The sequence below is a fragment of the Thermomyces dupontii genome (assembly GCF_041956625.1).
Source record: "Thermomyces dupontii strain NRRL 2155 unplaced genomic scaffold VTN31scaffold_2, whole genome shotgun sequence".
In the NCBI taxonomy this organism is placed as follows: Eukaryota; Fungi; Ascomycota; class Eurotiomycetes; order Eurotiales; family Trichocomaceae; genus Thermomyces; species Thermomyces dupontii.
Window position 1 is genome coordinate 1,133,553 of NW_027192308.1, and position 22,868 is coordinate 1,156,420.

At 53.0% G+C, this 22,868-nt stretch overlaps 7 protein-coding genes across 7 annotated transcripts; 5 read left to right on the forward strand and 2 right to left on the reverse strand.

Moving 5' to 3' along the window:
* Positions 1 to 1,245: 1,245 nt before the first annotated feature.
* Positions 1,246 to 3,218, forward strand: VTN31DRAFT_2778 (uncharacterized protein; the record flags this gene model as incomplete). Its single annotated transcript, XM_069402983.1, has 7 exons — positions 1,246 to 1,459; positions 1,517 to 1,738; positions 1,794 to 2,055; positions 2,106 to 2,375; positions 2,436 to 2,743; positions 2,802 to 3,032; positions 3,097 to 3,218. 7 exons carry the CDS (start codon positions 1,246 to 1,248, stop codon positions 3,216 to 3,218), a joined length of 1,629 nt encoding a protein of 542 aa, XP_069262211.1.
* An 886-nt stretch (positions 3,219 to 4,104) lies between these two features.
* VTN31DRAFT_2779 (uncharacterized protein) lies at positions 4,105 to 5,418 on the forward strand (the record flags this gene model as incomplete). The annotated part of the gene is made up of 1 exon (XM_069402984.1): positions 4,105 to 5,418. One exon carries the CDS (start codon positions 4,105 to 4,107, stop codon positions 5,416 to 5,418), a length of 1,314 nt encoding a protein of 437 aa, XP_069262212.1.
* A 1,638-nt stretch (positions 5,419 to 7,056) lies between these two features.
* VTN31DRAFT_2780 (uncharacterized protein) lies at positions 7,057 to 7,992 on the forward strand (the record flags this gene model as incomplete). The annotated part of the gene is made up of 1 exon (XM_069402986.1): positions 7,057 to 7,992. One exon carries the CDS (start codon positions 7,057 to 7,059, stop codon positions 7,990 to 7,992), a length of 936 nt encoding a protein of 311 aa, XP_069262213.1.
* Positions 7,993 to 8,498: 506 nt separating this feature from the next.
* VTN31DRAFT_2781 (uncharacterized protein) lies at positions 8,499 to 9,761 on the forward strand (the record flags this gene model as incomplete). Its single annotated transcript, XM_069402987.1, has 3 exons — positions 8,499 to 8,674; positions 8,731 to 8,952; positions 9,008 to 9,761. The coding sequence occupies 3 exons, from the start codon at positions 8,499 to 8,501 to the stop codon at positions 9,759 to 9,761; spliced, it is 1,152 nt and encodes a 383-aa protein (XP_069262214.1).
* An 857-nt stretch (positions 9,762 to 10,618) lies between these two features.
* Positions 10,619 to 11,521, forward strand: VTN31DRAFT_2782 (uncharacterized protein; the record flags this gene model as incomplete). Its single annotated transcript, XM_069402988.1, has 3 exons — positions 10,619 to 10,729; positions 10,792 to 11,004; positions 11,081 to 11,521. 3 exons carry the CDS (start codon positions 10,619 to 10,621, stop codon positions 11,519 to 11,521), a joined length of 765 nt encoding a protein of 254 aa, XP_069262215.1.
* A 4,285-nt stretch (positions 11,522 to 15,806) lies between these two features.
* Positions 15,807 to 17,651, reverse strand: VTN31DRAFT_2783 (uncharacterized protein; the record flags this gene model as incomplete). The annotated part of the gene is made up of 1 exon (XM_069402989.1): positions 15,807 to 17,651. The coding sequence occupies one exon, from the start codon at positions 17,649 to 17,651 to the stop codon at positions 15,807 to 15,809; it is 1,845 nt and encodes a 614-aa protein (XP_069262216.1).
* Positions 17,652 to 19,397: 1,746 nt separating this feature from the next.
* Positions 19,398 to 21,500, reverse strand: VTN31DRAFT_2784 (uncharacterized protein; the record flags this gene model as incomplete). The annotated part of the gene is made up of 3 exons (XM_069402990.1): positions 19,398 to 20,538; positions 20,653 to 21,251; positions 21,330 to 21,500. The coding sequence occupies 3 exons, from the start codon at positions 21,498 to 21,500 to the stop codon at positions 19,398 to 19,400; spliced, it is 1,911 nt and encodes a 636-aa protein (XP_069262217.1).
* Between the last annotated feature and the right edge of the window lie 1,368 nt (positions 21,501 to 22,868).

Sequence of the window (22,868 nt, forward strand, 5' to 3'; positions counted from 1 at the left end):
TCGGAGTAGTACTCTCGCGGCCTCTCTCGGAGGTCCCGAAGCTGCCAGCTGATGCTGCCGAGTCAAACTTTGGCCAAGACCCCTTTGCCGAAGGGACCAACTTGACCAACGGTTCCTGGCTGGCAGAGCCTGCTGTGGCTGCAGCATCAAGAGCTAAACCATATTTGCCTAAAATGAATGCGCGGAGTCTCCCCGATGGCATTTTCCAGCCCTGAACCAATCGACAAGCCCAAACCATTTGGCTAAAACTCATCCTGGAAAGTCATTCATTGCTCGCTCATTCAAAATGGTCCTCATCATTTGATCTCGATTAATCATGAACAAGTTTCCATGAAAGCTAGATCTGCGGGGAACGACCCCGTGGGACATTTGTGCATGACCGCGAGGTTTGGTTTGTGGGGGAGAGAAACTGGAGAAGCAAAGAAAAATCCATGACTGTACGAGTGCAGAGTATGTATGTAGGGTGTTGGGTAATTCAATGATTGTCAGTTCTTAACCTTCTTTGCTCTGTCATTGATGAACGAGTCCGCTGTCTGGAAGCGGAGAGGTAAGAAGTTCATCTTTCTTGACTTCAGGTCATCGACCAATCCTTGTGCAATTCATGGCTGAGTCATCCTCACTCGCCATATCTTCTTCGAGATGGATTTCTAGAAGCTGAAAACATCCCTTCTCCGTACGGAGTATTTTTGAACATCAGTAAGCGACCATGCGGGCAATGAGTCTCCACTCCATCCTGGAGCTGGGGACTGAAGACAGACTTCGAGAACGCCACCCGGAGAGTGTTGTAACCCGATTTGGTAATAGTTCAGACCTTTCAACCGAAGGTCAACTCTTCCGCTCGGCTAAGCTAGAGCCCTTCTGTCAAATTGCTTCCAGACACTAGGTGAAAATGTGTGTTAGCTGCCCTGCATCAGAGCAACTGAAAACTCCTGTGGTGTTGACCAATCCGTCTCAGGGAGCCAGTGAGCGTTCATAGCACACGGACGCCACGCTATTTTGCTGGATGCAACTTTAACAGGGTGCTCAAAAGCCTTTTGCACCCAAGAACTGTAATAATAATCTATATCCGCCATGCGGGGGATATATTAAACCATGGCATGATGCATCACCGTCAAGTATAAATCGGCGTCAGTGTCCAGGTCTCCCCAGTTTCAGTTGGAAGTCCCTGCTGCGACAGTTCCTGCTCCCCCTTGGTGTGATCAACATCTTTCACTAACCCAGGGTCCTTCCGCCCAGCATCTCAACATGGCGGGCATTCTTCAGAAGCCACAAAGGGAGGTTCTCCCTGAGGAGACCATCACCCGCATTGTGAGGGAAGACAAGACGCCCTGGTACAAGAAGCCCAACCTCAGGCTTTTGTACTTGGCGCTCTTCCCAGCCTGTATGGGTGTTGAAATGACTTCTGGCTTCGACTCGCAAATGATCAATGTTGTCCAGATCGTCTATACCTGGAATAAATGTAGGGCAAGTCCATGTATTTTTCTCGGAACAATGCTTCTCTGACGCGACTCGGCAGACTTTGGCGAGCCCACCGGTGGGATGACGGACGATGGCCAGCCCGAATATGAAATCGAATCACGGCTGAAAGGCTTTCTTGGCGCGACCTACTCGCTTGGTGCCGTTCTCGCTCTTCCATTCATTCCCTGGGTTAACCAAAGGGTCGGTCGGCGATGGACGATTATGTTCGGCTCCATAATCAGTGTTGTGGGAGCAATCCTGCAAGGGCTCTCCAATGGAGGTAAACTCGATTGAATAGAAAATGTTCCATGTTGTGCTCATACTGACGAGGACAGTCGGCATGTACATCGTCGCACGGATAGTCTTGGGCTTTGGAATTCCGTTCTGCATTGTCGCCGCTTCTGCACTGATTGGAGAGCTGGGCCACCCCAAGGAGCGGCCGATCATGACCTCTCTGTTTAACTCCTCGTATTTCATCGGCCAGATCGTTGCCGCCGCAGTTGGGCTGGGCACCGTGACCATCACCACTGATTGGGCATGGCGATTGCCTTCGTTGCTGCAGATCGCTCCTGCCATGCTCCAAATCTGCACCATTTTGTACGACAATCACTCCCCCGTCACAGAGGAATGATGGCTGACAATTGCAGCTTTGTGCCGGAGAGTCCACGATACCTTGTCAGCAAGGACAGGTATGAAGAGGCCTACGCCATTCTTGCCAAATACCATGCCGAAGGGGACACCTCCTCCGCGTTCGTCAAAGCGGAAATGGCACAGATAGAGAAAACCATCAAATTGGAGCAGGAAGCTGCCAAGCAAAACTGGTCCGATATGTTCAGAACGGCCGGTATGCGCCGTCGTATGATCATCTCGGCAGGGTTGGGTCTGTTCACGCAGTGGTCCGGCAACACCTTGATCTCGTAAGTGACAACATGGTTCCGAGGGCGCAGCCTTGGTTCGTTTACTGATTTGGCGTTCAGTTACTACCTGAGTGATATTCTCGATATGGTTGGGATCAAGGACGCTGTTGTCAAGTCCAAGATCAACATTGGAATCGCCTGCTGGTCCTTGCTCAATGCCACCACCATTGCTTTGCTTTCACCCCGATTCCGCCGGCGTCCGACGTATCTGACCTGCGTCTGCTCACTTCTTTGCATCTACATTTCCTGGACCATTTGCACGGAGCGATACATGAGCACGGAGAGCCAAGGTGCAGGCATTGGGTCCATCGTCTTCATGTTCCTTTACTCCCCATGCTACAACATTGGTTACAACGCTCTTACCTACAGTACGTCTCGCAGTGTTACCGTGTCCGTTTACCCCAGCATCAACTAACTTTGCAACAGCATACTTGGTCGAGCTGTTCCCCTATCTGCAACGGTCTCGTGGTATCACTTGGTTCCAGCTGTTTGGCCGTGGTGCTACCTTCTTTGCGACCTATGTCAATCCCATTGGTCTGAGCAACATCGAATGGAGATGGCTGATTGTCTATTGCGCCTGGTTGGGCTTCGAACTTGTCTTCATTTTCTTCCTCTTCCCCGAAACGTATGGCCGCACGCTGGAAGAACTGTCGTTCTGTAAGTTTCCATCTTTCGCTCTGATCATAATATTAGCGGCGGTGGCTAACTGCATTGTGATCAGTGTTCGAGGGCGACAAAGCTCACCAGGTTGCCGCTGTTGCGCAGAAACAGCTTGCCGGCGATGGTTCCAAGGACGACACTTTGCATGTCGAGATTATCGCAGAGAAAAAGAGCTCTGTGTAAGGCACTCCGCTGGAGGACCGAAGCATTGGGTATTTGCGTCCGCCATTCATTTCTTTTATGACTTTTTGTATTTCTGTTGATGGTATAGTTACGCGTAAAAATTTTTATTCTGCTTGGTTTCAACTCATGCCTGGTTCGATGCCAAACTTGGAGGCCAGCTTATGAGATTGATTTGGACTGCATGGGGAACGATCGGAGTCCTAGCCAACTGATGGAGCGTCCAAATTAGGAATCTGTAGTTGATTGACGAACGGTCCTCCACTGTGAACTGATCTACAAGCTCTGATCAGCAGGATCGATAGGACAATCAATCACGATCGCGGAGGTTTCCGATGTCAGGTACCTGGTCACCGGGCCGATCCGACCAACGGAGAGATTATCTGGATACTGTGCCCTCGATGACAATGCACGTGATGAAGCAAGCCCTATCAATCTCAGAGATCAGCGATCAGTTTGGTCAGATAGTAGGTAGATTGCTCTGGCGATCCCTGATAATACTAAAAGAGTAGGTCTGACTGTCAACCACTTTTTACGCGACGAGTGTGCGAGTACGTTACCCCAGATGCTAGATAGTACTTAGTATGTAGTACTAGTTTTTTGATCGACGGATTGTTATCCGGACTTCGCTCCGCACTTTGCGTAACTACTTGGCAAATCCTTACTATTCATGTTTGAGTGATCCACTCATTGACCGCATACTCCCATCTGTGAGTTTCAAAGCCCGAGTCAGATGTAAGTACTGCGACTGAAGACGTCAATTTAGGCTGCCTGAACATAAGCCGGACATAAGCCGAATCTCCTATTCCAGCTGATTCAATCAGAGTCGCTGTTATGATTGCCTGGATTCAAGGCCGATTTCGTTGGATACTATAAATTTGCAGTTGTCATGTTCTCTACCGCATCTAACGCAGTGAAGCCCTACGCACAGAGAGTGAATCTGTTCCAACAAGCCTCCAGACATGCATTACACTTCGTACGCGTCATATCATCTCATCGAGTCTATCGCCGCAATTCTTCGACCAAGGCTACCAACCGGAATCTGCCCTTGACAGGGATAACGGTGGTTAGTCTCGAACAAGCTATTGCGGCCCCCTTTTGTACCCGTCAACTGGCCGATCTGGGTGCTCGGGTCATCAAGGTCGAGCGGCCGGGTACGGGTGATTTCGCACGGCATTATGACTCACGAGTCAAGGGAATGGCGTCTCATTTTGTCTGGGTGAATCGTTCGAAAGAATCTTTGGCCTTGGACTTGAAGAAACCTTCTGATCGGAAAGTCCTGTCTGCTTTGGTTGACAAGGCCGATGTTTTGGTACAGAACCTGGCTCCAGGAGCAGCGGCACGACTGGGATTCAGCTACGAGGCACTCAAGGAGAGAAATCCGTCCTTGATTGTGTGCGATATTTCAGGATACGGGCAAGACGGCCCCTATCGTGACAAGAAGGCATACGATCTTCCGATCCAGAGCGAGGCTGGGCTGCTATCCGTCACCGGAACGGGCCAAGGGCAGCCAGTGAAAGTGGGCGTTTCAATCGTGGACATTGCAGCTGCCATGTACGCCTACAGTCAGATTCTCGCTGCTCTACTGCAGCGCAATCGAAACGGCGGGAAGGGCTGCCGGATCGATGTCTCGATGCTGGAGTGCATGGTCGAGTGGATGGGCTTTCCAATGTACTACGCGTTCGATGGGCAACCAGGGCCGGTCCCGGCTGGCGCGGCGCATGCTGCTATCTACCCGTACGGACCGTTCACCACGGGCGACGGTGGATCGGTGATGCTAGGCATTCAGAACGAGCGAGAATGGGCGAGCTTCTGCACACACGTCCTGGACAATTCATCCTTGGCGGCCGACGCTCGGTTTGCAAACAACTCCCTGCGCGTCCAGAACCGCGACGAACTGCAGAAAATCATCGACGCAGCGCTCGGTAAATTGACGGTTACCGAAGCGATCGAGAAGCTTGAACGGGCGGCTATTGCCAATGCTCGGGTCAACGACCTGCACGGAGTTTGGAATCACCCCCAACTTCAGGCGCGCGGCCGATGGGTAAACGTTCCGACGCCTGTCGGCGATGTTCCGAGTCTGATCCCACCGGGATTCTCGGCCGAAGGGGCGGATAATGCCTTTGAGCCGAGGATGGATCCGATTCCGAGAGTTGGGGAGCACAACGAGGCTATCCTTGAGGAACTGGGGTTTGAGAAGTAACCGCTACATGCTTTTTTGAATTCTGATCGGCATGACATGTGTACTCGTACGGTCATGAATTTGGTAGTCAATGATAGGTACCGTACTCCCCAACTACCTACCACTCAAAATCGTTCAACGTTTTGGTAACCATACTGCCCGTGGCGGCGTGGCCAGGCTCAGGCCAGCCAGCTCTACAGCCAGGGCGCAGAGGCACTTTCAAATCTCAATTTGAATCGTAATGTGACATGCAGTCACGTAATAATACCGCGCCCGGGCCCACAATACGAGTACTCTTACATACATACTTAGGTCACGGGGACACGGAGTCATGGACAAGTTCTGTGTTCTCCGTATTTCCGTCACTCCCAGTGCTGCGCTTCTGGCGGGCCGCCTGTGACGGTCCGTAACTCCGTATGCAATCACGTGGGACGCTCTACTTCGCCTTCGTACTCTCCAATGTACCAGTGCACCAGTACCACTGACTATTGAAGTGAAGCCAGTTATCGAAGGCAGACTGTGCAACTCGTGCTTGGAAGTGAACATGAAATCTATCACCCTACTCGTACCTCGGAGTACATACTCATATGCTCCTAGCCTCCTTGTGTACGGTGTACGGACGGTAAGGAGTACTCCCTACTCCGGTTGTATCAACTGCGCCGGTACAGTAATGGAGGCCAATGTTAACGCGTCATGGTATTCAAATTTCACTCTTAAGCTATGCAAGTACGGAGTACAGTTCGATCTCAGTTCTTTGAAATTTTTGCTGCATGCTATGCCAAGATAAAGAGATTACTCAGCTATCGTGGCCAATCAGAATGCTTGCCTGTAGACAAAAGTCATCCCACTTCCCAGCGCCATGGTCAGCAAAAGCAATTATTAGCAAGCCTCGATTTTTTGCAGAATTATCCGCATTCAAAACCCTGCTCCTCAGCTGCTGATTGCGGCGGTAAAATCCGAATGTGGACACGGCGTGGGGGATTCGGTGTTTCCGCCTCCTGATTTGTTTTTGCGGGACGGAGTCCCCGCTGGCCAAGGAGGGGAATTGGTCGATTTGGGCCATGCGTTCGTGGGATGTTGTTACGGATTGGTAAGGAAGTACTACGTTGTTCAAGAGGAAATCATATTTGGCCTTTGTGAGAGTGGGATTCGAGCCTCTCTTCCAGTGCAACGGCAATAGTACTTAAGACTTTTTTTTTTTTTTTTTTTTTTACATACTTACTGTGGGTTGGCATCTTGACATTCCGCTACGATCTCCTCTTCCGAATATACTTGCATCGATCTCATTTCGTGCCAAAAAGAATCCTTTTCAGAGATTGATTGATCATGGCTCCAAGACCCTTGAACGGCGGTGTATACGTTCCCACCGTTGCCTTTTTCACCGGTTCCGAGGAAGAGGTGGACGTTCCCGTTGTCGAGAAGCATGCCGTATTCCTCGCAAAGGCAGGCGTGGCAGGAATCGTGGTGCAGGGCAGCAATGGTGAAGCCGTGCATCTTGACCGAGCCGAGCGAAAACTCATTGCCAGTGCGACACGCAAGGCCGTTACATACTTACTGTGGGTTGGCATCTTGACATTCCGCTACGATCTCCTCTTCCGAATATACTTGCATCGATCTCATTTCGTGCCAAAAAGAATCCTTTTCAGAGATTGATTGATCATGGCTCCAAGACCCTTGAACGGCGGTGTATACGTTCCCACCGTTGCCTTTTTCACCGGTTCCGAGGAAGAGGTGGACGTTCCCGTTGTCGAGAAGCATGCCGTATTCCTCGCAAAGGCAGGCGTGGCAGGAATCGTGGTGCAGGGCAGCAATGGTGAAGCCGTGCATCTTGACCGAGCCGAGCGAAAACTCATTGCCAGTGCGACACGCAAGGCCCTCGATGGGGCCGGTTTCGACCAACTCCCCGTGATCGTTGGTGTCGGTGCGCAATCGACACGAGAAACCATTCAATTCTGCAAGGATGCCGCCGAGGCGGGCGCCGATTACGTGATTGCTCTGCCGCCGTCGTACTACAAAGGTCAAAACACGACCGAGTCGGTCCGGGGGTATTTCCGAGACGTCGCCGACGCGTCACCCCTGCCGGTGCTGATCTACAACTTCCCCGCCGCCGCCAACGGCGTCGACCTCACGTCCGATGATATCCTCGCGCTCGCGGAACACCCCAACATTGTCGGTGTCAAGCTGACCTGCGCCAACACCGGCAAGCTGGCCCGGATCGCTGCCGGTGTCAAAGACAGCTTCCGCACCTTTGGTGGCTCGTCCGACTTCACCCTGCAGACCATGATTGCCGGTGGGCACGGCGTGATTGCCGGGTTGGCCAACGTGATTCCCCGTGCGAGCGTTCTGGTATATGACCTGTACGTTCAAGGCAAGATCGAGGAGGCGCAGAAGATCCAGGCGATCGTTGCCCGGGCCGACTGGACCGCCATTAAGGGCGGTTTCCCTGCCGTGAAGGCAGCTCTGCAGGAATTCTACGGATATGGAGGGCTTCCCCGTCGGCCGGTCCCTCCCGCTGATGTTGCGACGACCGTTGCTGGGTTTACCGAGGGCTGGGAACTGGAGAAACAGTTGATTGAGAAGGCGAATAATGCTTAGAAGATGGTACGATTGTTTGCATGAGATGCTGGATATACACGTTTTGCTGCATGTACGAGGTAGATTCTGCAATTATACCGTTGCTTTTTCCAATCACATGCTCAATTTGAGTCTATTCCAGCCACATAATAATAATACTCCGTAGAGCACGGAAAGTTTTAACCCGATGCTCCGGTTGAGCCGTTCTGGGCAAATTTGGAGTATCCCACACATATGTAGGCTACTTCAATAGGACCCCCACGCTAACGACGGCAAACCCCAGTGTTTGTGACCCGTCCAGACGCGTAACGATCCCAGCCAATCAGAGCTGTGACACACTTGGCGTGGGCTGCCCCTCGAAGCCCACGAAGTACGAGCTCATGATCGAACGGCTGCGGCTTGTCCTCTATATATTCGACCGGCGTGGGATCAGAGCAGGTGAATGCTGAGGTCTTTCAGACTTGTCGTAGACTGTGTTGATTTCATTTTATTGTCCTTGCTCTCTTGGTCTCATCAAGCTTCGCAACATGGCCAAAATCAAGAAGATTGAGTACTTTCGCGTTAAACCCCGATGGCTCTTCGTCAAGGTCACCGATGAAAACGGCAGATATGGCTGGGGTGAGGGCACACTAGAAGGACACACCAATGCGGTGGAAGGGGCACTGGATGAAATCATTGATCGGATCATTGGATACGAAGCTGAGTACGTGTTCTCAGTGGACTCTCTAGATCAGCTTGTTCCTGACACATGTTTGGCAGTGACATTGAGCACATTTGGCAAACTATTTGGCGTTTGGGCTTCTACCGCGGTGGCCCTGTGTTCATGTCCGCATTGTCCGGAATCGATATCGCGTTGTGGGATTTGAAGGGCCGGAATCTAGGTCTGCCCATCTACCAACTGCTCGGCGGTAAGGTGCGCAACAAGGTGCAAGTGTATTGCTGGATTGGAGGAGACCGGCCGAGCGATGTCGAGAACGCAGCGTACGTAGTCCTTCGTATGCGTTGCCTGTCAATCTCTTCTAACTTGCTCTTGCAGCAAAGCACGTATCGCTCAAGGCCTCAAGTGCGTCAAGATGAACGCCACCGAGGATGTCAACTGGCTCGATTCTCCCTCCGTTCTCGACGCAACAGTCGAGCGCCTCAAGACGGTCAAATCTCTCGGGCTCGACGCCGGGCTTGATTTCCACGGCCGTCTGCACAAGCCCATGGCCAAGCAACTCGCCAAGTTGCTGGAACCCCACCGCCCGCTCTTCATCGAAGAGCCGCTTCTTTGCGAGCACCCGGAGGCGTACAAGCAACTGGCCGGACTGACCACCATCCCCATTGCCTGCGGCGAGCGGCTCTACACGCGCTGGGACGTCAAACAATTCCTCGAGCACCACACCGTCGACATTCTGCAGCCAGACATTGCCCATGCGGGCGGTATCAGCGAGACGCGGCGCATCGCCGCGATGGCGGAGGCCTACGACGTTGCGATTGCGCCGCACTGCCCTCTGGGTCCCCTGGCGTTTGCGGCATCGCTGCAGGTTGCGCTCAACACGCCCAACTTTGTCATCCAGGAGATGTCGTTGGGCATGCATTACAATACCGAGGCCGGTGACATTGACTTGACCACGTACCTCAAGGACCCATCCATCTTCGATATCGAAGAGGGCTACGTCAAGGCCCCGACAGGTCCGGGTCTGGGGATTGAGATTGACGAGGACTTGGTCCGGAAGATTGCGGCGGAGACGGAGCCTTGGAAGTGCAAGGAGTTCTACGGTCCCGATGGGTCGATCCGCGAGTGGTAATGACGAATTGTAACGATTGACGTGCTATGTCCAATCTACTGTACACTCAAAACAATGCCACTGTCTCGTTCCGGAGTAGTAACTCAGTTGAATAGTACTGTTGTCCATCATGCATGTAGTATCCCAGGAACCCATTAGCCCATTCTGTTCTATATTATTCTTGTGGAGCTGAGTTAACGGGCCACACCGCGTCATCTCCGATCTGTCAGGAACACCTCGGGCCGACTTGCCGAATCAAAGGAAGTAGGGAATCCGGCCGTTATGGCACCATTCTCCGATGTATTTTTCCACGTGCCGAATGACCAAGCCGGCAAAAAAAAAGCAGCAATTATGTGCCAGCGTGCTCAATACTCTAGATTCGACTAGAATTCCAGAATCTATTAGCACTCGTCATAGTCCCCTGAGGCGGAGTTCATTCCGGTGAGAGGCATTGGTACCCCTCGATATTACCCGCTGGTTCATTTACAGAAACGTACGGAGTATATCTGTAAGTTACGTAATTTACGAAACAAACCTCGTGGGATAACTAGTTTAAAGGGGAATGGCGTGGGGTGACTGATTCCGTTATCGGCATGGATTACAATCACCCCACCGCGGGGTACATTCCGATGTGGTTGGGGGAGAAAGCGTCTTGGACTGAGTCAGGATGATAGAGCCGTGGGAGATAAAAATCAGTTCATGCCAGGATCTGAATGCATAAGTATGCAGGTTGTGACATCGTAGACAAGCGTTTTTCTGGATCGATTCCGTTCGAGAGAGTTAGGATTGCTGAGCCTCATATACATTTCGTGGTTTCTACATTGTTTCGTGCGGGGAGACACAGGAACAACAACATGTCTTCAAGTATAATCAATTCAATGTTCTCGTTGGAGGGCCGCACCGCTCTGGTGACAGGCGGCACCCGAGGCATCGGCGCTCAGATGGCAATTGGCCTGGCTGAAGCGGGTGCAGATGTGATTCTAGTACAGGTGAGGAATCCGTCCAACGCGGGTGATCCTGGACGGTCATTTCAGGTACTGACTCCAACCAGCGGGATACCTCGAATCAGGAAACGAAGCAGAAAATCGAGTCTCTGGGTAGAAAAGCTCTCATCTACACGGCCGATCTAGCCTCCCGCGAGCAAGTCAAGAGTCTCGTCAAAAAGGTCCTCGAGGACGGCCATGATATCTCGATTCTGGTCAACTGCGGCGGGATCCAGAGGCGGCATAAAGCCCATGAATTCCCAGACGAGGATTGGGATGAGGTATATAAACTCGCACTTCCCCTGTGGTGGCCAATACACGACACGGTTTCTCTGACAGTTTTGGGGGAACATACAGGTCATTCAAGTCAACCTCACCAATGTGTTCACCCTCTGCCGCGAAGTTGGCGCATACATGCTGTCGCGCAATCCGCCGGACGGCCACCGCGGCTCCATCATCAATCTCGCATCGCTAACGTCGTTCCAGGGCGGGATCTTGGTGCCCGCCTATGCGTCGGCAAAGGGTGGAGTCGCACAATTGACCAAGGCGTTGGCGAACGAATGGGCCAGCAAAGGCGTCAACGTGAATGCCATCGCTCCGGGGTATGTCGCGACGGATATGACTGCTGCTTTGATGAAGGACCCCGAGCGGGGACCGAGTATTCTGTCGCGGATTCCGGCGGGTCGTTGGGGGAATCCCGAGGATTTCAAGGGGCCGACCATCTTTCTGGCAAGTAAGGCCAGTTTGTATGTTAGTGGTGAAGTGTTGACGGTGGATGGTGGGTGGATGGGTCGGTAAATGTTCCTAGGTTCTTGTACATAGCAAGAGACTTCACGTGCAACAATTGATACCTACCTACCTCGAATGCATTGTACCTGACTTTAGCTAGGATCCAGTCTCGAAAGTTTCCGAATCCCCATGGGGTTAGATGGTCCATGCTGTGATTTCCGTCGACAAGATCTCCAGGTACCAATCGCTATCTTGTTCGGAGCATTTGCTGTGCCTCGTGAGAGATCCTCAAAGATTGGGGTTCCAATCACATGAATGTCGATATTCCTCGGTATAAACGGGATCGAAGCAACAGAAAGAAAGTTCATTTAATTGTTGGAACTTTGTACCTTGAACCAACAACCGGTTTCAGCCTCTCAGGTCAGGGGCAAATCGATGAACTGAATGGCCAATCGTCAGCGCTTCTGGCTTTTGAAGTGACGTGAAGAGTAGATGACTATTGCTTTGACCCTGGGAAGTATTCTACATATCATTCTATCAATAAACTGGAGAAATCAAGAAATCACCGAACAACCGCAACGAAAAACACTAGATACTGTTAGTTTAGGTTTATTGCTCTAAACTTTGAAATTATTCGATAGACTTGTTAACCAGGACCAAAGGCCATCCAAACCCATTTCGCGCTCACGAGCCATGTCTTTGCGACAACTCCTTGCAAATAGGGATTGATTGACGCTATGATCAAGACGGTATGTATGTATGTTTCCCCACAAAACAAGACCCTTTCGGAAGTAAACATCCAATGGATGCCCCAGGCTCCGCAGCGGATGCGGGGTTAGAGCCAGTCCAGACGCGAACGAAGCGGAGGACTGGAGGCTAAACCCAAAGTGGAAAAGTGTCTCTTCTTAGCTTCTGTTGATCAGAGACGACAATCAGAGACGAGCTCACCCACGCGAGCTGCTGGTTGGAAGTGAGGGGAGCCTCCTAGTAAAGAACCCTCATAGTACGGAGTCCGGTACAGGGAGAAAAGAAGTCATTACGTGATTAATGTTATCGTTGGGTTACATGTTAGTAGCATTCAATTAATCAATAGTACTCAAGACTAGGTCTATGGGCTTGCCATGCTTCGACACTGGCAAGATCACTTCAGTGTCAATCAAGACATACTTAAAAGTCACGTTGTCGAGTACTCCGTATACTCGACTGTATGATTAACATACCATCAATGAAGTGGATCATCATGCACTTGTCAACAGCCAGACAAGCTTCTTGAGATCTCCAGGCTCAAGGTACAGTAATAGAGTAGAGCTTTGACCCATACGCAATGCGGAACCGCTATCCCGCCATTCTTATGCACCGGAATTCGCGCAGTTACATACATTCAAACCATTCTCGCTTGCTCAGCGCTACAAAGAGCAATAGTACTGGGTACTTCTGGTTGAGTGCCCTGAGATGAAGATTCGAGGTACATACTACAGTACTCCGGAGGAAGCTGCCTTCCGTGCCGAACGTCCTTTGTTCCCCACATCATCCATGCAAATCATCCTCAGGATAGAAAGTACAGAGTACGTAGCGAGGGCTTCAACCTCGGTCTTGAACTTAGCACCAAGAAGAAGGACCATGTACCTCGGAACCACGTGATAAACAACAACAGAATCGAGTCCTCGAAACTCTCAAAGTCACGTCGCATTATGCCAATCTCCAAACAATTTGTCCATCCACTACCTTGGAAAGGTTCGAGTGAGACTCCTACTAACCTCCATGGGGACCGGCGTCTTGCCAAGCGTGGTTAATCCTGCAGACCAAAAGTGAGCTAATCGAGCCATGATGTTCGTTTAGCCTCTCGCCATGAGATCCAGCCATGGTCTCTGGTCAGTGTGCAGTGACGACAAGCTTGTCTAAGAAGAGAAAGGTATGGCCGCCGACTAGCCGTTCACGTCCTAGTTCGGAGGCCAGTGAGCACTCGCCACCTGCATGCAGTTTGATGCAGACGAGTGACTATTGAGACGTCGTTTTTCCTCGGTAATGCCCATCAGATTGACTCCACGTTGACGGTCGACGAAGTACCAAATATTGTCTGCTGTCCTTGTCGACTGTGTATGCTCTGGTCAGATCAATGAAATGATCAACAACTGACATGTATGTAGTAGTCGTATGCCTTGAATGGCTTTATCCAGAAACACTGCAAGTCCATGGACAACGCAGAACTGTGTGAAGCCAAAGCATAGTCAGGCACATGATGCCGAAGCGCAACTTGGTCTGGGTCATAACCAACACCACCCCGCCCCCCCTTCCCCCGGTCCGACCGCACATCACCGCAGGGACTGGCAGGACTGTCAACATCAACTGAGACATTGGCGCCAGTTGCCGGATTTCCGAGCAAACCACTGGACGCCATGTGATCTAGCCCCGGGTTAACGTCTCTTGCCGGGCTACTCTTCCAGGTGTAGAATATCGAGTCGACTCCAATGGGAACCCGTTCTGGCCCACTGAGGCATGTCTCCACGCAAGATGCTACTTCGAGTCCGGGGTCCGGGGGATAACGAGCCGGACGAAGTGGATGACATCAGGGCCATCCGTTCAGGAACCTGAATTGGGGGCGGGAGCTTTCCGGGGTGCTGTTTGGTCCTCAAATGCCTAACCTAGGTTCAAGAATTGAGGACGATCATCATCAAAGAGGATCCAGTTATAGCCGACCCCGGTTGGGCCTTGAAAGTATAAGTACCCTCTCATGCCCTCCGTCGTCGCCTGGACAGTCTGACTTGGGTCTGAATCCAGTCTCGTCAGTTGTCGTCAGTGCTTCCACTCGCTTGATCAATTCTCACACACACACACACACACTCGCTACTGAGAGTCAGTCCATCGTCAAGATGAAGTTCACCTCTATTGCCCTCGCGGCACTGGGCCTCACGGCCAACGTTCTGGCCTCGCCCACCCTTCACCGCCGCGACCTCGAGGCCTTCACCTCCGTGATTGAGGAGATCGACAGCGCGACCAAGGACTTTGCCTCCACCGTCGAGTCCTACTCGGGCGGCGACGCTGGCGAGGTGCTCAACAAGGCCCAAGCCATCGTCGACAAGGTTACCTCGGGCGCCTCCTCGCTCGAGGGCGAAGACAAGCTTTCCAACTCCGAAGCCCTGGCCCTGACGGGACCGGTCCAGGACCTGACCGACACCGTCAACTCGGCCATTGACGCCATTATCGACAAGAAGCCTCAGATCGTCGAGGCCGGCGCCGGCGGCGACATCCTCCAGTCCCTGCAGGACCAGCACTCCGCGGCCTCGCGCCTGTCCGAGATCATCTCCGGCAAGGTGCCCGATGCGCTCTCCGACATTGCCGCCGAGCTCTCCAAGGGTATCACCGACGCTATCCAGCGGGGTATCGATGAGTACAAGGATGCCGGTGATGGTGATGACGGCGATGACGATGACGACGGCAACGGCGACGGCGGCGACACCACCACCTCTACTCCTTCGGACCCCACTGCGACGGCGACCGAGACCCCCAGCGAGACCCCGACCGAGACCGCGACTGAGACTAGCACTGGTGCTCCCACCAGCAGCGGCGTTGCCCAGCCCACTGGCGGCAACGGCGGTGGTGATGGCGGCTCTGGCGGCTCTGGCGGTGCTGGTGGCAGCGGTGGTGAGGGCGGTTCTGGCGGCGATGCTGGCCCGCCGTTCCCGGGTGCTGCGTCGACCACCCGCGTCGGCGCTGCTGCCGGCATTGTCGCGGCCGTTGCTGCGGTCCTCGCTTTCTAAGCGGGTTTTTCCTCTCCATCTCCATCATGAAATGAACTTGATGACTCGGAAACGGTGCTATGAGGGGTCTTGACGACTTCACGATGGAATGGGATGAAGGGAAATGTCATTTGATTCTGTTCATGTTGTCTCTTTAATTGTTCTCTGCCCAATGTACAATGTGCCGCCATCCTCACTGCATCTTGGATGAGTGATGGTCCGGGTAATACGGGCTGTATATGATTGTACTAATCAACTTTATTCAATATACATACCTAGTGGAGAACTTGTTTATTTCGGAGCTGTAGACTTGCTTGATAGTCATCGTTGGTTCTTGACTGCCTTACTACCCGTGTCTTGTACAACCAAAGGCAAGAAAGCTAAACTCGTAATTCCATTGTCCTGTCACATAATCTGTTCCTCTTCAAGATAACCGGAATGCAAAATCTCGCGCACGAAATCAGTATTGCGTCTCGTATTTATCCACGCACAGCATGATCGAGAAAAGTAGCGAAAGTATCTACATGAAATTATAAAGAAGACGTCCATGTCGGACAACGTAGGATTTGACAGCAATGAAAGGAGAAAGAACAGTCTAGGAAGAAAGAAAAAAAAAATCATGCAGCCTCCTTGTCCAGAGCCTCCTGATCCAGGTACAGGTCGCAGGCATGCGGGTGCTGGATGCAGTACTTGGGGACAACCGGTGCGGCCGGAATGCCGTTGGCGAGGAGATACTCGCGGAAGTTGAAGATGCGGGCGGACAGTTTGGTGGTGCGCTTCTTCTTGGTCTCGGGATCGCGGTTGCCGGACCACAGACGCTCGGCCAGAGCGGCCGCGCGCGGCCAGATCCTGCCCGTAATGACGGTGCCGTCGACCTGCTCGGACCACAGCGGGCTGATGCCGCCCAGAATGTGCTTGCGCTCCTTCTCCGAGAGCCCCTCGTCAAAGTCGTAGTTGTAGATGCGCTGCCAGGTCTTGTAGGGCGCGCACCAGCTGCCGCCGTTCCCACCCCAGTTGAAGTTGGGTGTGCCGTCTTCCTTGTCCGGGTTGTCCTGCACGTTGTAGCGCGGGTCGTTGGTCACATATCCGCCAAAGCCGCAGTCCAGATACCAGAAGTCCGACGATGACACCACGACGTCGTAGCCCTCCTTGACCAGCTTGCGCACGTTGTCGCGGCCGTTGTTCCACGACTGCACAATCAGGCCTTCCTTGTCCATCTTCTTGGCCTTGGGCTCGCCAATCGCCAGGTCCTCCCAGATGAGCAGCTTGCGTTCCTTCTTGTCGCGGAACAGCGGGAAGGCATGGTCGACCCAATACTGCACCAGATCGTCGTAGGTGCGCGACTTGTCCTCGTTGAGCCACTCGGTCACACGCTTGCTGAAGTTGTAGCAGTTGGGCTGCAGCTCATCGCCACCGACGTGGAACACGTTGTCCGTGAAGATCCTGGACAGCTCCTTGTACACGTCCTGCACCACCTCGTACGTCTTGTTGTTGAGTGGATCCAGCTGTCCCGGGTTCGGCTGCACCGCCGTATGGTACTCCCAGTTGTCGTTGGACCACCACGAGTTGGCGCACGACACGATCTCCGGGTCGACTCGCTGCCATCCCGATGCGGCGTGGCCCGGCATGTCCACTTCGGGAACCACCCGCACGCCGTACTGGCGGGCCACCTCAACGATATGCGCAAGCTTCCATTGCGAGTAGATTTCGCGCTTGGAGTACGCGTCGAGGGTCATGCTGGGGTACTTCTTGATGTGGATGGGCCAGGACTGCGTATCGACCAGGTGCCAGTGCAAGACGTTCAGCTTGGACAGCGACATGGCGCGGATCTGCTCGATGATCTTCTCCGGCTCAATGTAGTTCCGGCCCGTATCAATCATGATGCCGCGCCAGGGGTACAGGGGCGCATCTTCGATGCGGACCGGCTTCTCGATGATCAGTTGGTGCCGGCTGCTGGGGTCTTTGATGACGATCTGCTGCAGAGTGGTGAAGGCATGAAGAGCACCCCAGACCGTCTTGGCCGTGATGTCGATGGACTTGGAACCTTCGCGCACCTCGAGCGTGTAGGACTCATCGACGCCGGCTTGCAGATCCTGGTTGAGATCGTCGACCGTGACGCGGACTTTGTCCACCCGAGTCCTGAAGTTTCGTCGCACCTTGCTCTCCTCGGTCGTCTCGCTCTCGTCCTCGTCCTCCGCACCGGGGAATGGGTCGAAGTCCGGAACGGGGCCTTCCACCGCGGCCGGCTCCCATCTAGTCTGGGAGATCCATCGCCACGTGCGGTCCCAAGCGTCCCGCAGGATGTTGTTCCTTGGAGCGTCCAGCCACAAATTGTTGGACAGGTAAATTTCATTGCCGTTCTCATCCCAAGTGATCGAACGCGGCGCAGGCAGGGGATTGACCTTGACGGCAAGGGTGCCTGCGGCCAGCCCGGCCAGGGCTGTGAGCGCAGACAGACGCATGACTTTTTTTTTCTTTTTATTTTAGGAAAAAGAAATCAAGGAGCGAAACTCAGGGTCGGTGGTCAATAGGAACGGCGCACTCAGCACAAAACCGGGCAGAGATCCCTGGAGGAGAATCGCACGGGGAGAGAAACACGACGCAGATATACGCAACGACTACGACATATTCTACTCGATAACATTTTCAAAGCTACCGTCCCCGTACCGAGGCTGCATTGTTTCAAGTTTCGACAAATCAACCCTAGCTTTTGGGTCGTTGCCAAGGGTCAATTTAGCTCAAGGATGGAGAAATCAAGATTCGCAGAGCCCACTGGTTGGCGCGGGGGGCCGGGAGCCAGTTCCAACTGGGGAATATCCTATGACTGGCTGAGAGGACTGCATAGTTGGGCCTTACATGTCATTTAATCATGATTCGGCCACACCAGCATTCCGAACTGACAGATCCGCGCCAGACAGATTGGAATGGAGTCACTACTGAGCTGGCATGTTCCTTGGACCGGAATGCCACCAGACCATTTAGGCCTACTCGCATTGCCTGGACAAGAAAGAGTTCGCAAGGACGGGTTCGGAGGAAGGGTTCCTTGCCATGGAACATGCAACGATCGTGGCACACTGTGCACTCTGCACAGTGTGCCCTCTGCACAGTGTTCTCGAACCGACTCGGCTCCTGGAGCCTCCAGAGTTTAGATTATTCCGCTTTTGGTTAGATCCCTTGAAGATGTCTCCCATTGGCTGTTGGCCCCAGGAACAATCCATAGCCCCAGTGATTATGTCATACGGAGTACATATGGGAGTGAATAACTAACTGGAAACTAAACTAGATCAGGCAAGTGATGGCGTCGACCTTCACTGAGGATTCGAGCAGACATGGAGGCAATCTCCTGATTCTCAAAGTCCACGGTAACGTCGAATGTGCGGTCAAAGTGACAAAAGGTGGGACATGTTTTGGTACTGTAGTACCCGTTCTCGTATACAGGTCCTGTGTATGACTTTGGTTGCCATTGTCGTGAGATAAGGTTATCACGTCCACGTCTCCAAATGCTACTGTAAAGTGTAACTGAACCAAACCATACCTACTCGGTACCTTGACTCGGTTATCGGTCCAGTATCTACTCCAAATCCAGTCGATTCTGACCTTGAGTGTACTCTGCCACCAAGCAGCAGTCCAACGCCCGACTTCCAACTCCAACGGTACGGGAAGTGATTCTCACGATGGTCCAGAAAAGTGCCCCGTCGGCCCCATGGGAAATCATCATCATCGATCATCAACAACCAGGTTATATCTTGTTGCTTGACCAGCCAATGGCATAGGAGGTTCTGTTCCGAAGGTTGCCTTCATGATCCTTCTTTTAAATTAGTATATAAAGGATAATAGTCCCGACAATTCAGAAGCTTGAACTCAAACCTCCAACCAGAAATGCCGCTTTCAGGTCCAACCAACAAAATAACTCTACCAAATAGGCATGAATGTCAACCAGTTGATGCCGATGCCTTCTTCGAACCGACCGTCTTGTGCAGGGGCACTCCTATGCAGGAGTCAAGTACAGTACTGTAAAATTGATCATGTTGGTGGATTGCAGAGGAAGAGAGGTCTGATTTGCCCCGCGCATATCAAGGGTATCGATCACTCAAGATACTAGAGTACAAACGAAGGAATGGCCATCTGGCAAAGGAAAGACCATCCCCGTTCGTTGCTCCTTCCTTGACAGGACATGCATGCCATGATCAAAGGGGAAATTACAGCAATCAAAAGTCAAACTCCTTGCGAAACACATCTACATCCATCCCGTTCTTGACCATGTCGGCGAGATCCCGCCGCCCCATCGACGTAAAGACGCGTCGCAATGTGTCGTACAGATTCGTGCTCTGGTTCTGGCTGATGTGGATCATGCGCTCCAGCTCCGCGTCGTCAACGCCATCGGGGCCGCCGACGATCTCGCGCGCCTTTTCTCGACCTTGTCGCTCGACAACTTTGTGCATGGCCAGAGCACCCAACAGGTGCTGCGCCGCCTCCTCGTAGCAGCCAATGTTGATGCACGACACGCCGAGGTTGTAGCGTGCTCGAACAAAGTTGGGATTGATGGTGAGCGCCTTCTCGTATGCCTCGATCGCCTCTTCCGACCGGCCGGAATTGGCGAGCGTCGCCCCCAGTCGGTTCCAGAGGAGATGCACCTGGTCCTGCTTGTTGGAGGTTCCTGTTTCCGTCGACGCCAGCGCCGCAGAGAAACAGTCAACCGCCTTCTCGTAGTCCTCGGCACAGTAGAATAGCACTCCCAACCCGACTTGCACGTCTGGGTCCATGTGCTCACCCGACGGCGACAATTGCGCCGCCTTGATGAAGAGGTCGGTCACTTTGTCGTGCAATAATTGCCGATCGGTAAAGCCGTACTCGGTGTCTTGAGACAGCTCGTCGGGGCTGATGATCTGTGGATACTTGACTGACAACCATCTTTCCAGGGTGCGATAGGCGGTCGTGTCGTAGCCCTCGTTGGTGTACGACACCGCAAGACCCATCAATGCATCCAAATTGTTGGGATCGATCTGCAATGCCTGCTCCAAGGCACGGATGGCCGCAGTTTCCTTTTCATTCTGTGCCTGCGCGGATCCTAGCATAACCCAAGCCTCCACGTGCTTCGGGTCCTTCTGGACGGCCGCCTCAAAGGCCAAAGCTGCCAGCGACAGGTTGCCTCCCTCCCGCATGATCTTCATGCCTTCTTCGAACGGGTTGTTCACGGACCGGAACATGTTCTCCTCCTCAAACAGGTAGTCACCCAACTGCGGGTCGCGGAAGCGAGTCTGGAAGGAGTCGAACCCTTCCCAGTCGTTGGCATCGCCCATATGAAGGTTTCCGATTTCTTCGAATTCGTCGTTTTGTTCCGTGAGTTTCCTACTTGCAGACAAATCTTCAGCCCACTTCTTTCCGAGCAGAGTATTTTGCCAAACACGCTCAAACTTCTCCTTATAGTCCTCCACGACTGTACTGGCGGCAGGGTCTACTGACCTGTCCAGGTCGTTCAACTCTTTTTCCATCGCGGCATTGGCCTCCTCGTCCAGATCCTTCTGCTTGTCGGCGAGGTCCATCTGAGCAAACTGAGCTTCCCAGTGCTCGTCATCCAGCTCAGCCACCCGCTCTTTGCCCTTGTCTTGGGTGGATGACTCGACGGGCTGCTGATGCATCGTCATCGGGCCTCCATACGCAGGGCCCATCATCCCCGGCCCGACCATGCCCATGCCCATGTAGCCACCCATCATTGGCCGCTGGTAGCCGGCCATCATCGGCGGTGGCGTGTGTGTGGCGGCACCTGGTTGACTAGCAGCGTTTTGTTCCTGAAACCGTAGAAACTCGTTGACGTCGATTTTCCCGGCGGGGTGCTGTTGCTGGAACCTGTGGAATTGTTCGGGGTCGATGTTTCCGCTCGAGAATTGTTGTTGGAATCGAGCGAACTCGCCGGGATCGAATCGCGCAGGATTTACATCAGGCATTGGCCTGAACGGCTGCGGACCGTTTCGTTGCTCTGCCCATGCCAACGGTTGCTGATTCCGCATATCGAACTCTGCAAATCTGGCAGGATCTTGCCCCTCAACAAACTCGTTGATCGCCTGGAAAGAATCGTGCGCATGTTAGCACAGCCCAAGATCGGCCAGGGCAAGAAAGTTTCCATCTCAACCGAAGCGTACCTGGTCTTGTCCTCCACCCATGACTCTCGAGCGCATGCTCTCCTGCATGCGCCCGGGGCCTGACCCGACCAGCCGATCCCGTTGAAGCGACTTGTCATCTTGGACATGCTTGGTGAACTGGGTCAACGGATTGCCCGCTGTTGAGCACTCGGGCCCGCCAAGGAACGACATGCTTCAAGCTTGAGAAAACACCGCACAGAATCCAAAATAATCGACGGTCCGAGAACACGAAAGCGAAGGCGACGTAGTAGAAGGGTGTGAATTCCGAGAAAACCGCGTCGATAGAAAGTCGGATGGAAATTGATGAGGGGAACGCCGCTCAATATGGGCTCATGTCAGCATGCGGGGGATCGCGTTCTAGCGGAGAGAAGCCAAGGTTGGGGAACTCGAACGGTCTCGGGCAACAAGCGGGGATGCTGTATCGTCCACGAGAAGATTCATAAACCGGCGGCGTTACTGGTAGACCGTCGAAAAAAATAGATGTCCCCTCTGCCAAAGACAGCGTCTTGGAGATTTGCCTCGTTGGAACCTGGGGCATCCGGACCGAGGTAAACTCGCGTCACGTGGAGCGGAGATGATTACTAAGTGAATCGCTTCCGATGCCGATTACTTATGAAGCTTTGATCGGAATGATTGTCGGCATGACCCAAAATACTAAACGACAGGTACGCAGGGCACAATATGTAGCAACTTGTAGGCGTCGTCCTAAAGCGCAGTCGGATACCGAAAGATTACCAAATCTCTGGTATTGCCCGTCAATTGAATGAATCCACAACGTATTAAGCATGCTGAATGAGAAATGGGAAGCCCTTTTCTATGCTATCCTCGCTATGATACAAGATCTAGTTCCAAAAAAGAAAAGGTCATAATCTACAGGTAGAGATCATTAATACAGCAGGCACTGCGTCCTGCATATGCAGCAGTTAACATCAAATGCCTTCTGAGATGGTTCATTGAAGATGCAACTCGTTCAAAGCGATGGCTGGGTCTGGTTTTCACCACTCTCCGTAGTATTCTTCTGATCCTTGGTAGTAGAGGACGAGGAGTCAAAGTCTGTCTCACTCAGATTCGCCGGACTCCGACGGTATCTTGTGGGCGCATAATCCAAGCGCAGCCGGCGACCATGCGGAGTTCGGCTGGAGAGAAACTCATAGGCGGCCTGCGCGCTCGGCACGTCCAAAAAGTCCGCATGCACGAAGCCGAGGAACTGGCCGGTTTTGCGCTCGACGGCGACGCGGACGTCGATGACGTTGTGGACGGAGCGGAAGAGGTCGTTGAGTTCGCGGTCGGACATGTCGAAGGGGAGGTTACCGACGTAGAGCGTGCGGGTGGGCGGCTTGTGGGCGCGCCGCAGGGTAGTGTTGGCCTGGGCGAACTGGACGATGATGCGCCGGCCTTCGAAGATCTGCGTGTTCATGGCCTCGACGGCGCGGGTGGCGGCTTCGACGGAGTCGAAGGTGATGTATCCAAACCTGGGAAGATGTAGTTCCGGCCCGTATCAATCATGATGCCGCGCCAGGGGTACAGGGGCGCATCTTC